The following is a 17,408-nucleotide window of genomic DNA, read 5'->3' on the forward strand; positions in this document are numbered from 1 at the left end:
AGTATTGAAAAGTATATATTTATTATAAAAAAATCAAATCAATATTTGTGTTAGGAAATCATGAAAATCTTATACATGTATAGAAACTTGCTTTTATTGTTTGAAGTTTAACAAAAATAACTATGCTTGAATATGTAAACAGTAATTATATAGATATATTTTATACTTAAGATAAGCCAATAAGAGAGTGACATTTGTCATCCTCACATTGAGGCGCTTGTCTTTTAGTATAATATATAGATAGATTATCACTTTTGGATACGTTATTGGGTATGCGAAGTTCGGATACCCGTACATATCAATTCGGTTTATGGATATCACTTTTAGTGATATTGGTTATCAAGTACTCGAACCGTTAGTACTAACGGTACGGGTACTCGTCCCATGCTCAATCCTACCGCACAGTATAACAAGCCGCATACAAAAATTTGTGTCTACCATAATAATGTCGAACTTCCCAATTTGTTTAACTTTACATAATCTGAGGCGATTTATTTGATTGTTGTTTTTTAATTGCCAGTTGGGAGTTTTACACTTGTCAATAAGTATCTTATTGAAATATTTTTATTGTTTTTGATATATACTTATGAAATGTTATTTAACCTTTAATTATATCTTAACAGGTTATAAAGATTAATACGGAGATCTGCTTTTTTTTTTTTTTTTTTTTTTTTTTTTTTTTTTGACAAATAATACGGAGATCTTAAAAAAAGAAATAAATAAACAATTAAAAAGGCAGGAGGCGAGTCCACGTGAGGGCATCTATGGGCCTCATTTCTCAGTCCAAGCGCACTCCATACTCCCTCGCACGTTAAAATGACTTTTATCTGAATTCGGTTGAATGATTTGACGTTTATACTAAGTGATTTACAACTATACACCTACGAGAAGTAGATAAGATTTTTTTTTTGTTTGTTAGTTTTAGTTTTGTCATTTTTGTTTAATTTTTACTCCAAATTGTGGGAGTAACACACTAACAAGCTTAATAATTACACTACTTTCTTTGTTTTTTTGGAATATTTTTCATTACTTATTTTTCAATACATTATTTTATTATAATCATTAATATCTTTTTATTAGTAGTGTGTAAAAAGTACTCCATCCGTCCTCAAAATTTCGACCCATTTGGGTTAATTTTGCAGTTATTAAGAAACTTAAAGAAAAAGAAATAAAAACATATTGGAAAGATAAATTTACATGGGGTTTGTAAAAAAGTAGAGAGATAAAGTATTAAAAATACATGAAAAAACAAAATTGTAAATGGGGAAGCTAGCTAATTTTGCACAAATATTGTTGTAAATTAATGGGTTTTTAATGCAAATGAGTTGATCATTTTGGGATTAAAATTAGACCAAAAGGGTCAAAGTTTTGGGGACAAAGGGAGTATAAAAACTAGATATTATTAAAATATATAGGTAAAAGTTAAATATCGCTCCCGGCCCGGCGTTAGATAAGAGAACTAAAAGTGGATACATTAGAATAAAACTAACATTATATACAACGAATGACGCGTAAATTTGTCATAAATTCATAACTTAATACTATTTTAAAATATAAATAGAGATAAATCTAATAAGATTTCACATTACTATAATATTTCTTAACTATTTTATCAAACTAATCAATGTTAAGTATATGAATAATGTAAAAGTCAAAATATTTCATTTTTTAAAAGGAAACAAGTGAAGTATAAGTACTCCTCAATATTCAACTTTAGATCAGTGCACCTTTAGGGGGTGTTTGGTATGACTAATGAAAATGGAGTGGAAAAAAAACAAATAAAAGGGAGGAAACAAATCATTTAACTCTTACCTTTTCATTTGTTTGATTTAATCATGGAATGAAATCACTTAAACTTATCTTCCTTAGCTCTATTTGTTTGAGGAGAGTAAGGGTAATTGTTACCTTAGGTTTTAGAGAGGTAACAAATTAGTGGAAACCATTACCCTTAGGTAATAATAATAATAGTAGTCCTTATCCAAACTTGGGTAATGGCAATAGTTTGTTTAAATTTATTTCCAACAAAAAAATAGTCCAACCAAGTATGTTCTTAGTGAGACTATTAACCTTTTTTTTTTTAAATCCATATGAACTTTTTTTTTTTTTTTTTTTTTGAACTTGTCTAATCTTTAAACAAACAATTAAACCACTTTTTATGAGTTCAAATTTTGTGGTCTATGCTTAATTTGGAATCATCTTAGCTCTTACATTGCAAACTTTTAATTTGTTCTTGTAACATGCTAAGCTAGCTTAAGAGCCTGTTCACATTTACTTAATTTCAGTTCAGTTCAGCTTCAATCAGTTTAGTTCAGTCCATTTCAGTTCAGCTCTAATAAGTTAGTTCAGTTCAGCTCCTAATTTCCCTCTCTCATAAAATATTCATTTTAGCTCAGTTAAATTTAGTTCAGTTCAGTTCAGTTCAACTCCAATCAGTCCAGTTTATTTTTGTTCAGTTCAATTCAGCTCCTATCAGTTCAGTTTAGTAAATGTGAACAGACCCTAAATCAAATTCTATGTTGACCTTTCTTACATAGTCACATATATTCTTTAAGGTTGTCCTTTACCTTATTTATAATATGCAGACCATTTTGTTTAATACGGAGTAATGTCTTAACTTCTAATATAGTCTGTAATTGTTAGGATTTCAATTTCCTATAAAAATCATTATACATCTAAATGTATACTAGTGTTAATACATTGCACTAGTTAAATGTTCAAGTATCTCTATCTTTTAAAATGTTTGATATAACTCTTATAAATAGTATTGTACTTTGTATTTGGATAATATACCCTCCAAAATGTTAATTTACTTATTGCCGCCATTAATATTAATTTTCACTTTTAATAATATTGTGCGGACATTTATACTATTAAGAATATTTGTTTACATATTTTCCCTCATTAATACTACTCTGTACTAATAACTAAAGTTGTGACAAACCAAAAGAACTATCTAAACATGGCTAGATATGACACTCGCGTTAATCCCTTAGACGTTCTAATTACTGACAAATCAATACATATTTGACAAGTCTAACACATAACACTCACTAACAAGAATAATTACTCATTTACTTCCAACTCTAAAAGTTTCAACTCTAGCTTCATTTTATAATAATAATAATAATCCCATGTCCTAATGTCCTACACTTCCATTGTAATTATCAAATTACCAAAGTGGAAAAGTTACTTTGACTTCCATTCAAATATACATGTAATTTTTTAAATTTGTTGGTCTAATACTCACCAAAAACATCCAAAAATAATAGGCTAACAAATCACAACAAAGTTAGCATAACAAACCTCTTCCCTCCCATTTTTGGGGTCCCTTCTTTTCTCTCTCTTCTCCTCTTCAATGGCGATTTCAACACACAAGAACAGCATTTGGGACACTGTCCTTGAGCTTACCAAAACTGCCCAACAAAAGGGTACCGACCCTTTTTTGTGGGCAATTCAAATTTCCTCTAATTTGAATTCTGTAGATGTTTCTTTGCCTTCTATTGAACTTTCACATACTATGGTGTCCTACATTTTTTGGGACAACAACGTTCCTTCTGCTTGGAAGTTTCTAGAAAAAGCCCTTATGTTGAACATGGTGCCTCCTTTGCTTGTTCTTTCTCTCCTTTCTACTAGGTTTGTTTGTTGTTCTGGGTCATTTTAATTCTATTGTTTTGCATTGCTTATAATATTTGTTGATTGTTATTTGATTGGTTTTTGTTGATTTGATCTGAATTTTGCATTGATTTTGCCCTTTTTATGTTGTGGGTTATTTTGCATTTGTAGAAATTTGAGGGTGTTTTTTTGCATCATGATGTTTGTATAATCATCATTGGTAATTTGGATTAAACTTTGGATTTTCATATTGATTAATGTTACATTGACTCTAAGAGTTAGCGACTCTCATACTGTGATTAGCCATAATTGTATTAAAAAATTGTTCTATGACCTCTCACAAAGGTTGGTAAATCTCAGTGTCAACCAAACATTTTCCGGTTATAACCCGGAATCAACTCTTTTTTTTAGTACTAGGAGATGAACTTGGAATTTTTGGTTTATGTGGACGTGTTCTCTTGAAATTAGATGATTAGTTGGTGATTGAAGTTTCCTTATGTTTGATGGTTTTTGCAAATCTATGTGTCATTATCCTCGGTTATTCAATGTTCGAATTTGTCTGAGATTTTCTGCCTTTTGATCTTGTATGGTCAACCTTGTCATTGTTTGTTTCTATTTCATTTGTTTTGATGGAAAAAATTGAGGCATGCATTACAGTGATAATCCCTGGGTTCTGCAAGACTGTACAGCAGGTCTAACATTTGCAGCAAACTACTCAAATTTTGGATTGTGGTTAATTTTTTGCCTAAAGTGTACTTAAGCTGCTTGTTTTTTTGAGGGGTGTTGCATAAAGTGTATTGATGCTCTCTATGTGTTCGGAAACGAATGAAGATTTGAATCACACGATGTGTCTTATAAGGGGATCAGAGTCTTAGAGAATATTGAAAGAACGAGGAAATGATATATTAGGTTGTGAAAATCAATAGCTTTGCAGCAGTCCTGGAATTAACACGAAAAACTGTATTTTCCTTGGATTCATACATATCAGAATGAAAAATCCCATGGTTTACTCACTACATCTAGTAAAGTGTTGGCATCATTCTCTCCAACACAAAAACCGACATCATATTGAAGTCTTAGCCCTATTCTGAATTGCACGAGTATGGGTTGATCTTGTATGACTATCCTAGCAATTATTTCTTCAGTGGGAAATTTGGTATTTCATTTTTCATCAGAGAACCTTTGAAAAAAAAAAAATTGACATAAAACTGGTTGGGGTATTTGCATGAGCGCTGCTTACTTTGATTTAAAATAAGTAATTGTACTTTTGCTCATGTTGGTAATTCTATATCAATGATGTTTTTTAGTACTGTTTTTGACAAGCTGTTGACTTAAAGCTCTTCTGTTCTACTTTTACTAAACTGCATGATTAGATGGACTACTTTTCTTATTCACTTTTAGCCTCCCCTCTACAATTTTCTATCATGTTAACTTCTCTTTTGAAGGCTAATTTATTGTTAAGTTTTGGTTAGATTCTTCTAGCTTTTGATATGCATTGCAGTTAGCTGCCCCATAAAATGATGATTGTGGCATTTCCGACTTCAATCACTTTACTTTTGTGGTCTTTCCTGTTATTCTGATATCTAACAATTCCCTGATCTTGGAATCTAGATTGTTACCTGATTTTCTCATCCCTTTTTTGTCATTGCATGTTGAGCTTGTTTTATACTCATGCTTTGCTTGAATTTCCTTTCTCCACAGGGTCATTCCTTGTCGACATTCTCGACCCACTGGATATAGGCTTTACATGGAATTTTTGAAGAGATATGCTTTTAAGTTGAAGTCTCAGATCAGTGTGCCTAATTTTGGAAAGTAAGTTCTAAATTTAGATGCTTTAAGAGGCAGGGGTCTGTATCACTCATCACCTTTGTCTTCAACTCATGATCTAGTTTTGTGCTGCTTTCAGTTTTTGTGTTTCATGACAGTTTTAAGTGAATTGTGCACAAATAATGTTGAGTACATATTGGATGAAATCTGAATGGATTGAAAAAGAAAGTCGATGTTGTTTATAATTGGCTGGGAAAACTGATGCTAACAGTTCGTTAGATAAGCTTTTACAGGTTGCTTTGAGGTAGGTCTGGGTTGTGTGTGTTTACTATGTGCAGAATTAGCTCTCTTTGCTTGGAATATGTCATTGCTGCTTTGTATATATCAAAATGTATTTAAGATTCTTCACATTCAGAGCTCATGACACTAACATTTCCTAAGAGCTATCTTCTCTCCCATTAGATTACTGTTGTTTAGATAACATTTCAGCTCTCTGTCCATATTAAAGCATCCACTACAGCTGTCTATTCAGCTATGCATTTTGCTGGTAATTAATTGTTATTTGCAAAGATCTTATTAGCTTCTGAATCTTGGAGTGGTCATACGTAAAGAAGCTACCTGTATATAAGTAGTTCTTATTCTTTTCAGTCACTTTGGTGTCACAGGTTTTTCTGCTTATGATGGCACAATATGGGGATTCTATGGGTTAATTAAATTGATTTAGCTTTATTTAGTTCTCAAGCTGTCAAATTTACAGATCTGTCTGAGAAGTGTGATTCACTGGGTGGTATAAGTAGTTACTGATGCTTACCCGTATATTTGCTGAAATAATCCTTTTTATGCACGCTGGTGTTATTATTATTGCTGTTACAGTTACCTTTGTTCCTCTTTCTTTTTGTTATTCTCAGAAAGGCGCTTTACTAGTCTAATATTTATAATTTTGGATTAGAAACACTAAATGGGGTGGGCTGATTTGGATTCTATCCCTTTTCCAGTAAATTTAGAGTTTGAACCTTAATGTGAACTTTGTAAAAATAATGTGTGGTCACTTCTTGTGTGCCGAAAGATCTAAACTGTTGAGGAGAAGAAATTAGTGATAGTCCTGATAGGCAAATAGCAGAGCTGCAGACCCTTATCATGGCTATTTAGATTATTATCTCCTTTAGATTAAGCTGTGCGGCACTTGAATTATGATCTATATAGAACTTAAATTTCTTATTTTACTTGTTTCAAATGACCCACTTTCTTCGCTCTTCTTTTTTTTTTTTCTTTTAATGGCGCTTTCCATGTATTGTTCGACTTTCTCTTTCATTGTGTGGATTATGCTTAATTGTAATGATTATTTATTATTACATATCCTTTTTTGTCTTAAGACCTTAATCTCATTTTCTTTGTTCTTGCAGAGTCATGATGTCAATTGAGCATGTCCTATGTCTTTCTCAGATATTTGGTTCACGAGCAAGTGAACCAAATGTTTTATTGGTTGAATCTGTGTTTACTATCATGTGGCAGCTGCTTGATGCATTACTAGATGATGAGGGTTTACTGGAACTTACCACAGAGAAGAAATCTTTCTGGGCTATTAGTACTCAAGAGATGGATGTTGATCCTTATGATAATTATGATGAGAAGAAGTTTGAACAACTTGACAAATTGAGAAGAATGAATACTGAGATGGCCTTTGAGATTATTGGACAATTTTTTAAAAATGGAGTTACCTTTAGAATGATTTGCTTGGTTCGCCATAACATGTAAGTCTTAAATTTTTGTTTAGAAGTCTATTTTATATTGGTAAAACCCTTAAAGGGAAGCTCCTCTTGTTTTTTCTTCTGGTCAGTTAGACTACAAGTTGTGCTATTAAGTATTCCCCTTTCTTCCACTCTTTTGCCACCCTTCCCTAAAAAACAACATTAAAGTGATTGCACCAACTATGATTACACCTCACTTTTTACTGGTGCAAGTTTTGTCAAACAAATAGAATATTCTGGTCAGTTGTGTGTGATGAACCGACTTTAGGAGGGGCATTATGGGTAGTCAAATATGATTCCGTTAATAGTCATAGGGAGAGTATGCATAAGGAAAGGGGATGTTTAATATTGTTAGAGAGTGAAAAAAACTTTGAAGAGCTCCGGCCTCTAGAAGGTTGGTTAGAAGAGAACAAGCCTCTCGAAAGTTTGTACTATTTTTTTTTAAATAAAAAATTTTATTGTTCATGCGAATTCCATCTCCTTTTTATTGCTGCTTCAATTTTCCCATTCATATTGTTTCTTAGTCAAAATCTTCATTTTCATCTCTTAGAATTGTCCGTATTATGCTGGCTTGTTACATTTTGATGGCTGAATTTGCAAGAATTGTTTCATTTTAGTCATTAGTTGCTAGTACATTTTATTGATTACACTCTGATTTATTGGCAGCACTTTTTAACCTTTGATTGAACTCTATATTCAATTATTCATTGCCTAGTTCCTATCTCATTAGTTTTAATTAATCTCAATCTATGTTTCATTGGCAGCACTTATTAGTGCCTTTGAAAGAAGTCAAGAACACCATTTTCACTTCCTAGTTCCGATCAACCAACCACCCCTTCCCCCGGCCAAAAAATATATAAATATAATGCACAAAAATCCCTCAAAACTCCATTCAACATTTAATTATGAACTGTTTACTGTAAAAGCATGGAGTCTCAGATGTATGTTGAACATAAAAGGCAACTCAGCTTGATGCTAAACCTCCATATGATTTTGTTTGCCTACCTCATGCTTTTGTGCTGGATCGGTTTTGATGTACCAGTTATGTAACCATGGAACCCAGAATTAATTGCCGTTATGAAGCTTTATTACATTTAGTTATGCTAAAGATGCTCAATACCTTTTGTCTTTTCCTGCTTCAGGCCAAAACAATGGGCAGCTTTAACTGAAAGATTAGAGTTGCTTGCAACTAACTCATCAACGTTAAGGAATCCAAAGATTTTAAGTCCCAAAATGCTTTTAGAATTGACTTCTGATGCTCGCAAACTTTCATCCTGGAAATACAAAAAGTCAGAAGAGTTTTCTGGTGATTTGGATTTCATATCACTGGCTTCTCCTGTTCATGGTCAAGAAACTTGCCATTCGGGTTTGTGGCTTCCACTTGATATAATTTTGGAGGATGTCATGGATGGATCTCAAGTTACAGCAACAAGTGCGGTTGAGATCATTACTGGTACAGTCGACATTAGAACTGCAAGATATGTTATACTACATATGTTGAATTTGTTACAAAGAGGACGACAAGTTAATGTCACATTTTTCGACAGGTTTGGTGAAGTCCCTTCAAGCGATTAACAATACCTCCTGGTATGATACCTTTTTAGCCTTGTGGGTTGGTGCTCTACGTTTCGTTCAAAGGGTAAGAGTCGTAAGACATCTGACCATCTGGTTCCTGGCACTCCAAACCATCTTTCATAAGGATGCTGTTTTGTTTTAGAATGTCATGCATTTATTGATTTAATTATTTCATCATTAATGTTTTCCACATATTCCTAATTTTTTAAGAGGGGGGGGGGGGGGGGTGGTGCTGAAGAGTTCCAGCCACACTCCAGCAATATTAGAGTGGCTGTTGCATTTAAACCTTAAACTGAAACCCAATACTATGCCTTTTTGATTCATTCTGTAATCTGAAGCCTAAAAATGATGAATCTTTCATCTCCATTGAAGATGATTATTATCCATCTTTTATATTAAAATTTTTAAGCCATGGCTGAGTGAAGTTTCCCTTCAGCCCAAAACTTGTATCTAATATTGGTAATCGGCTTATGAGTTGAGTTGTTGAGTTTTCTTAATATTTTGATAATAAACTCCCTAAATAATACTATCACTGTTTCCGAATACTTGCATCATTTATTTTGCACGCTAATCAGTTGAGTGGAGAAAGACATTTGATTAAAAGAGTGTGCACAACAAAGGTACAAAAGTCGAGTAATCTCTACTTATATATTGGTTAGTGAATTGATTTCATCAAAATAAACTTTCTTTGAAGGAAATGATGCATGTAGTGAAACATCCCAAAAGGGAATATGTTGCGTGTGTAACGCCTTACACAAGAGACAGACTGAATTTGTTTTTGTTATTTTGTGTCTTTTATTTTGGTTGAAATATAAACGGTACAGCTCACATTCTTGATCTGTCTTGAATTTTCAAGGAAAGGGATCCAATGGAAGGGCCTGTTCCTCGCCTTGACACCCGGATGTGTGTTTTGTTGTCGATCACTCCTCTAGTGGTTGCTGATCTCATTGACGAAGAGGAAAATCCACTAGATGAATCAGAAAGTGGTTTAACCAATAATTGGAATAGAAGATGTGATCCCTACACTCGTCGCAAAGATTTGGTTTCCTGTTTGCAGATACTTGGCGATTATCAGTCTTTGCTGTCCCCACCTCAATCTGTTGTTCCTTCTGCCAATTTGGCTGCTGCAAAAGCAATGATGATTATTTCAGGCATTGATGTCTCTGGTGGATACTTTGAATGCATTAATGTGGATGATCTACCAACTAACTGCGGTAAGTATTTATCAGGATTGAATTACAAAGTTTCTGAATTATTTTAATTTAATGAAAAAGAATGATTATGTTCTGTGCTTGACTGCCAAGGTGTTTTTCTACTGTAAGCGGAACTGTCAAGTTCTAGTGTCAGTCTTCCAATTTTTCTGTCTGCCTCTGCGGTTCTTAGTCGTCTGCCTCATTAGTTTAATGAAATCCCTATATTTTTCTTTGCTTGACCATCATCTATTGTAAGCGAAACTGCCAGAATTAAGTGACAATCTTCCTATTTTGCTGTGTGCCTGTGTGATTTTCTGTCGCCTGCCTCTTTAGTGTTATAATCTTTTATATTTATCATTACTTTTTGTCATTGCTTTCATTCAGCGTCTTCAAGGCAATAGGAATTCCGCCCATAGTCCCATATTTCCTAATTTTTACTTTTGATTAACTGATTCTGTTGCTCTGTTGTGTTACAATTCTTACAGACGCACTATGTCCCATTTATCTATGGTATTATAATGACCAAATTCCATTTAGGTGGAATAGAGTGTTGAAATAGAGTGTTGTGTATTATCTACTTTGCTGCTCTTCTCAAGAAAGATTTGAAGGGGGAACTACAAGTTTTGTAATAATTTAATAGCTGTATACCTGGTGTACAGTATTACACTCATATGGGAAAATAAAACAATTTAAGCTCAAGAATTAAATAGCCTTCAGAATAAAGTGGAAGGTAATGTGATCATTCTGCGTTTGGAAGGTGGGAAACCCGGGGGGGGGGGTGGTGGAGGATTCCAACAAGCCAACCTGGATGGAGCGATCATGGTTCCTCCTTCCTGTGATCATTATTCATCAGGGAACTGAGGTGGGCGAAATTCTGCTCCCCACCTCAAGTTCAGTCAAACTTCAAATTGTTTGACCTTGGAGTAAGGGTATTGGACTTTATCAACTTTGCTGTTTTTCTCTGAGAAAGATGGAAAGGGGAAAAGGTTAGAGTAATTAAGTTTTTCCAGTTTTTTGTTTACTTAAAAGTTTTGTTTATGATTACGCGTCTTTGTTTAGTAAAGCATTCTATTGAATATCTAATTCTAAGTTACGTAATTGGACAAACTTAATTGATAAGGATGTCTGATATTTTGTCTATCCTTTACTTAAATAGATTAACCAAGTGTTAATGAAGCTCATATTAAAAAGATGGGTGGGAGGCACAAATACTTGCTTCAAATTACACCCAAACAGCAGCAGATACATAATTTATTAGTGTCAGCATCAGAAGTAACCAATTAGTTACTTTGTGCATATGCTTTGCTGATGACACTTGTGAAAGTTTGCATGGTTGTTGCTGATCTTACTGCCTATTTTTGATCTGTTTATTAATCCTCATTTGCAGCTGGGAATATGCGTCACTTAATAGTTGAAGCTTGCATAGCTAGGAATCTTCTTGATACATCGGCATATTTTTGGCCAGGCTATGTGAATGGTCAAATAAATCAATTTCCTAGTCGTATTCCTTCTCAAGTGCCTGGTTGGTCATCATTTATGCAGGGAGCTTCACTTAGACCTGTGATGATCAATTCTATGGTTGCTGCTCCAGCTTCAAGGTATGCTAAGAATTACCTGAGAAGTCTTCCTCTAGATTATTTCTAAAGCTCCTATGGATTTATCGATTCCTACTTGTTTTCTGTAGAGTTTGTAAATTTTTGATATTGTCGTGGAAGATTGTATGCGCCTTTTAAAAGCTTCTATGGATTTATCGATTCCTACTTGTTTTCTGTAGAGTTTGTAAATTTTTTATATTGTCGTGGAAGATTGTATGCGCCTTTTAAAGTAGTGTGAAGGGTGGGACGTGGGATAGAGATTCAGAATTTTAGAATGGTTCTTAATCGATTCTCTTTGTCTTGACACAAGTAATAATGTGCCAACTGATGTTATGTTAAATATAGTGACTCTAATTTTAAGATAGTGAGCTTTATTAAAGTTTGTGTGACCTGATCAACAATAATACTTTCTCCATTTTCTTTTAGATGCATCACTTTCTAATTAAGGAATCTTCAATGTAGATGCATCACTTTCCTTTTTACTGAATAAATTCTCTCTATCTCTGTCCTGTCACATGGGCCCTATTTGTTTTTTCTGTCTACCTCTCTCTACTCCAAAAATTGTCTAGGAGTCCGTGAAAACTAAAGTGACGCAACTAAAAAAGACGGATGAACTAGCCCGTTGATGTTATGTTGAACATAATGAACCTAATTTTAGCATAGTGATTTTTATATATATATTGACTAGTATATTAAAACTCTCATTATAATATATATTAATATCATATGGCCTTTATTATAACACAATGACTTACAATTTAACATAATAACCTCTATTTTGACTTGGTGACCTTTTTATTAATATAAAGACTTTCAACATGTAAGCATAGAGTGACCCTAATATTAGTGGTCCACAATAAATTAATGTGAATCGGGTCTATTTAAGAGATTACAAGAGTATAAATTATAAGTCTCTTTTTCATTATGTTTTATACTTGGCCTCTTGCTACATGTATTTTTCTGAAGTCAGGTATAAAAGATATTCTATTTAGTAAATTAACTGAGGGTAAAGCAACTGAATTTAAGCTCATGCACTTGATGGAAGTTTAGCAGAGCTGGAGAAAGTATTTGAGCTTGCAATGAGCGGATCAGAGGATGAAAAGATTTACGCAGCCACAATTCTTTGTGGGGCATCCTTACTTCGGGGATGGAATGTACAGGTAATAAATTAGACATTCCAACTTTAAACTAGTGTCGGCATTTTATGAGTGAACATTGATTTATTGATACATTTGATGTCTTGTCTTGCAGGAGCATAGTGTGTCTTTTATAACTAGGTTACTGTCTCCTCCAGTTCCTGCTGATTTTCTGGGTAATGACAGCCATCTTATAGCATATGCACCAATGCTTTTTGTGCTCTTGGTTGGAATAGCACCAGTTGACTGTGTCCAGATCTTCTCGTTACATGGCTTGGTATGCTGGGGTTTGACTCTGTTTCTGTCTTGTTGAATTTGTATAGCTTCTTAGGACACCTTATATAATAAGTTCACATCATTATATTCTTTTAGGAGTTATTAGTAAATACTACCTTCCTTTCTGAAAGTTATTTTTGCTTTTCGTTTAGTCTGTTCTGAAATTCTTTACACTCTTGTGTTATTCTAATTTTAACAAACCCAATTTACTACCTTACCTCCCTTACCCCTCAATATATACACCTTTGTACTATCTGTTACTCTTCCACTTTTTTCTTACACACACCACATTGACCCTCTCTCTCCCTTTGCCTTAATTTGTGTGCAAATAGAACTTCTAGGAACGGAGGCACTCCCCCCACTCTTTTTTTATTCATTTATTTTTTTATTTTATTTTATTTATTTATCTTTGATTTACTTTAACAATTTGGAACATGAATAAGTGAGAATTAGTGGAAAATGGGCCCTTTTTTGACTTTTTTGGGAAGGAAAGAGAAAATTGTGTAGAGACATTAGTATTTTTTGTATAATAAAATGTGGACCATGTGGTGGGGAAGGAGGTGAAAAAGTGAGTATTTTTTTTACCATAAAAGGAATAAAGTAAAAGTAGGAAGATAAATAAAGAACATATCAAAACGGAAAGTAGGAAGATAAAAAAAAAAAAAAAGAACGAAGGGAGTAGTTGAGCAAATAAACTGCTGATTACTGGAGCAAGTTGACAGTTTTTTTAAACAAGAATGATTTTTATTTGCTGGCAGAATTTGCTTTATGTTTTTGCAAACATGTAAAGAAGGGACTTTTAGGATTGTTGACTGGAATACTTTTTGTTGTGGTAGATATAGAAGTATGAACTAATTTTTTGAAACAAGTGCTCGCTTTAAACAGTGTCGATTGTTTGGGGCATGACTATTTTGTCTCAACTATACTTGTGAAAAATTCATGAAAAAAATAGGTGGAGATAGAGATTTTGTTGGTATTCATTTAGTCTTCCGCTTCTTTGCAGGTGCCTCAACTTGCTGCATCATTAATGACAATCTGTGAAGTTTTTGGATCATGTGTTCCTAATGTTTCATGGACAGTCAATGAGGAAGAAATTTCCGCTCATGCTGTTTTTTCAAATGCCTTCGCTCTACTTTTGAAGCTCTGGCGGTTCAATCATCCGCCTCTTGACTATGGTGTGGGAGATGTACCTCCAGTTGGGTCTCAACTTACTCCAGAGTACCTTTTATTAGTGCGGAACGCTCTCCTTTCATCTGCAGGATATGTCCTCAAGGATCGTAACAAAAGAAGACTTTCAGCTGTTTTTAGTGCATCATGCCCAAAACCCATATTCGTTGATTCCTTTCCAAAATTGAAAGTCTGGTATCGTCAGCACCAAGCATGCATTGCTGCACCTCTCTCTGGTCTAATTCCTGAAAGTCCTGTGCATCAGATTGTTGAGGTACTTTTAAATATGATTTTCAGAAAGATCAACAGAGGAGTTCAGTCTTCTGCAGCTTCTGGAAGTAGTAATTCTTCTGGGCCTGCTAGTGAAGACAGCTCTTTAAGACCCCAGTTGCCTGCTTGGGATATTCTGGAAGCTGTTCCCTATGTTGTTGATGCAGCCTTAAGTGCCTGTGCTCATGGACAGGTCACTCCTCGTGAGCTAGCTACAGGTAAATCCTGTTTCATTCAACCTCTGTGATACTAGTGAATGTCTTTACAGTTTGACATGTAATATTTCTATGCTGAAAATGTATAAGAAGCGTCTTTTTTTCAAGTAATTGTATATACACATTTACTCCGATCCAACTCCTTCAATTTTCTTGTGTGTAATTTGTAACACAGGTATTCTACAATGATATTGGATTTTGTGATTTTGTGCAATGATGACATAAACCTGATAATTTTTTCTTGATGTAGGTCTTAAAGATCTTGCTGATTTTCTTCCTGCGTCTTTGGCAACAATAGTGAGTTACTTTTCTGCTGAAGTGACTCGGGGAATATGGAAACCGGCTCTTATGAATGGAACAGATTGGCCAAGCCCTGCAGCAAATTTATCTAATGTTGAGGAACAAATCAAGAATATACTTGCTGCAACTGGGGTTGATGTTCCCAGCCTTGCTGCAGGTAATATAATTTATAGCATTCCCATCCTTGGCAATTTTAAAAGCTATCCATTCTTAGTATATGCTGATTTGGTATCTAAATTTTGTCCCTTGACATCCAAGATAATATAGGTTGTGAACATTTCTTTCAAAATGGGGGTTTGGTTGGCTTGTCTTCTGTGGCAACTAGAAACAAATTCTGAAATTTAAAAATTGCATGTGAATTTACACCAAAGAATTTAGGAATGTTTCTGTGATTGTAATGTCAGAGTTGTCTCCTGAATTTTCCCTACTCAGGTGATCTCAAAGGTATTAATGATGTAATTATAACTTGTAAGAAAGGGTAGAGATGCTTCATAGACTATGTTTGCATCCCTGGACAAAGTTGTTACGCTTCGGTTTACATTTCTCATACATGTTTTCCAGTATAACACTTAGCAACTTCATTTAATAATCATCTCAATGGTTGGTTAGAATTGCTTGCTCTATAATGTTTTGCAGCTTTCTCTGTTTTTTGGAGTTATTTCATATGAGTCGCAGTTATTATGATCCCCATATATTTTCCTCTCATCAATCTATTAAATACATATATGCTTTTGTTACAGCAGTAAATTCTCCAGCTACTCTTCCTCTGCCGTTGGCTGCATTTTTGAGCCTCACTATAACCTATAAACTTGACAAAGTATCGCAGCGTTTCCTCAATCTGGCAGGACCAGCCCTTGAGTCCCTTGCAGCTGACTGCCCATGGCCATGCATGCCTATTGTGGCTTCTTTGTGGACACAAAAGGCAAAACGTTGGAGTGATTTCCTTGTCTTCTCGGCATCACGTACCGTCTTCCTCCATGACAACAATGCTGTGGTTCAGCTTCTCCGTAGTTGCTTTACTACCACACTTGGTCTGAGCACCAATCCTTCTTCAAGCAGAGGTGGGGTTGCTGCCCTTCTTGGCCATGGATTTGGGTCTCATTTCAATGGGGGGATATCTCCTGTTGCTCCAGGAATTCTATATTTGCGTGTATATCGCTCTGTTAGAGAGATCATGTATTTAGCAGAGGAAATAATATTTCTCTTAATGCAGTCTGTTCGAGAGATAGTAGGTGCTGGGATATCTAAGCAATCAAGAAAGAAACTTAAAAGGACAAAAATGGGACCAATATACGGGCAGGTCTCGCTCGATGTGGTAATGACTAAAGTGAAACTGGCAGCTTCTCTTGCTGCTACACTTCTGTGGTTATCTGGGGGACAGTGCTTGGTTCAGTGTCTATTAAAAGAAACTCTACCTTCTTGGTTCATCTCAGTTCAGAGATCTGCACAAGAAGAACCAGAAGAAATAGTTTCAACGTTTAGAGGTCATGCATTGGCGTATTTTGCAGTCCTGTGTGGAGCCTTTGCTTGGGGTGTTGACTCATCATCACCTGCATCCAGACGACGCCCTAGAATTCTTGGGCAATACTTGGAATTTCTAGCAAGTGCTGTGGATGGTAAGATCTCTTTGGGTTGTGATTCAGTTGTATGGAAAGCCTATGTTTCGAGGTTCATAAACTTGATGGTAGGGTGCACACCAAATTGGGTGGTGGAAATGGACGTGAATGTATTGATGAGATTGAGTGAAGGACTGATTCACTGGAATGAAGAGGACATTGCTTTTGCATTGCTCACGACTGGTGGGATGAATACCATGGGTGCAGCGGCAAAGCTCATAGTAGAAAGTGAGGGATAACGCGCATCTTTCTTTCTTTCTTTTTGCTGCACCTGAAATTTTATAAAAGGTGCCTGCTAGTTTCTTGTAGAATTGTACATGAGTTTCATCTTCATGTAGGGTAGTTGTGCAGCCATGACCACATTGTATTTTTATTTTTATTTGTAGGGAGTACATGTTTACTCATATTGAGATTACGTAACTAATCTTTGTACCATAGCTATCTTTTATTACCTTGCTACGAGTATTAAATAGGGAGAGGTGTATAGTATTGGTTTTTTTTCCTTTCCAGTGAACTCGTAGGTGATGATTTCTTCAGGCCTTCCATTCAAATTTTTTGTTTGGTATCAAATTGGTTGGCAAGTCATTATTATGCACTCCATATTTCCAAATTTTATGCATGTTTTTAGATAAATGAAGCAGCTCCCAGGTGACTTATTTACTGATAAATCATAGATCACTATTGGCTCATCTACTAAAATATCAAGGCAATGTTAGTCTTCATCTGCTAAAATGTCATGGTCCGAGACTGTTTGACATAGGTGAAACAGGTAAATCTCATTGTTAGACCCACTTGTGCTAGCCTCAACTTACTTGGTCGTCATAACTCATAAGCCCTGATTTTTCATCAACTTTGCTCGTAGTCAATAAGCACGAGTGCTCCTCAAAGGACTCAGACTTGTCTCCTCTTTTGATGCTTTGGCTCACAAGCTTATTCTA

At 34.8% G+C, this 17,408-nt stretch overlaps 1 protein-coding gene across 2 annotated transcripts; it reads left to right on the plus strand.

The window, feature by feature from the left end:
• The first annotated feature begins 3,165 nt into the window (after nucleotides 1–3,165).
• LOC145631984 (mediator of RNA polymerase II transcription subunit 33A-like) lies at nucleotides 3,166–17,065 on the plus strand. Of its 2 annotated transcripts, none has more exons than XM_081684228.1 (12): nucleotides 3,166–3,633; nucleotides 5,314–5,424; nucleotides 6,783–7,130; nucleotides 8,270–8,580; nucleotides 8,675–8,766; nucleotides 9,559–9,916; nucleotides 11,283–11,493; nucleotides 12,536–12,650; nucleotides 12,742–12,903; nucleotides 13,906–14,557; nucleotides 14,805–15,011; nucleotides 15,595–17,065. In XM_081684228.1, exons 1-12 carry the CDS (start codon nucleotides 3,356–3,358, stop codon nucleotides 16,707–16,709), a joined length of 3,960 nt encoding a protein of 1,319 aa, XP_081540354.1. In that variant the 5' UTR covers nucleotides 3,166–3,355; the 3' UTR covers nucleotides 16,710–17,065. The 2 variants fall into 2 exon arrangements, with proteins under 2 accessions (XP_081540354.1, XP_081540355.1); XM_081684229.1 differs by having other exon boundaries at nucleotides 15,598–17,065.
• The last annotated feature ends 343 nt before the right edge of the window (nucleotides 17,066–17,408 follow it).

The sequence above is a fragment of the Chenopodium album genome, chromosome 5, assembly GCF_948465745.1.
Source record: "Chenopodium album chromosome 5, dcCheAlbu1.1, whole genome shotgun sequence".
Classification (NCBI taxonomy): Eukaryota; Viridiplantae; Streptophyta; class Magnoliopsida; order Caryophyllales; family Amaranthaceae; genus Chenopodium; species Chenopodium album.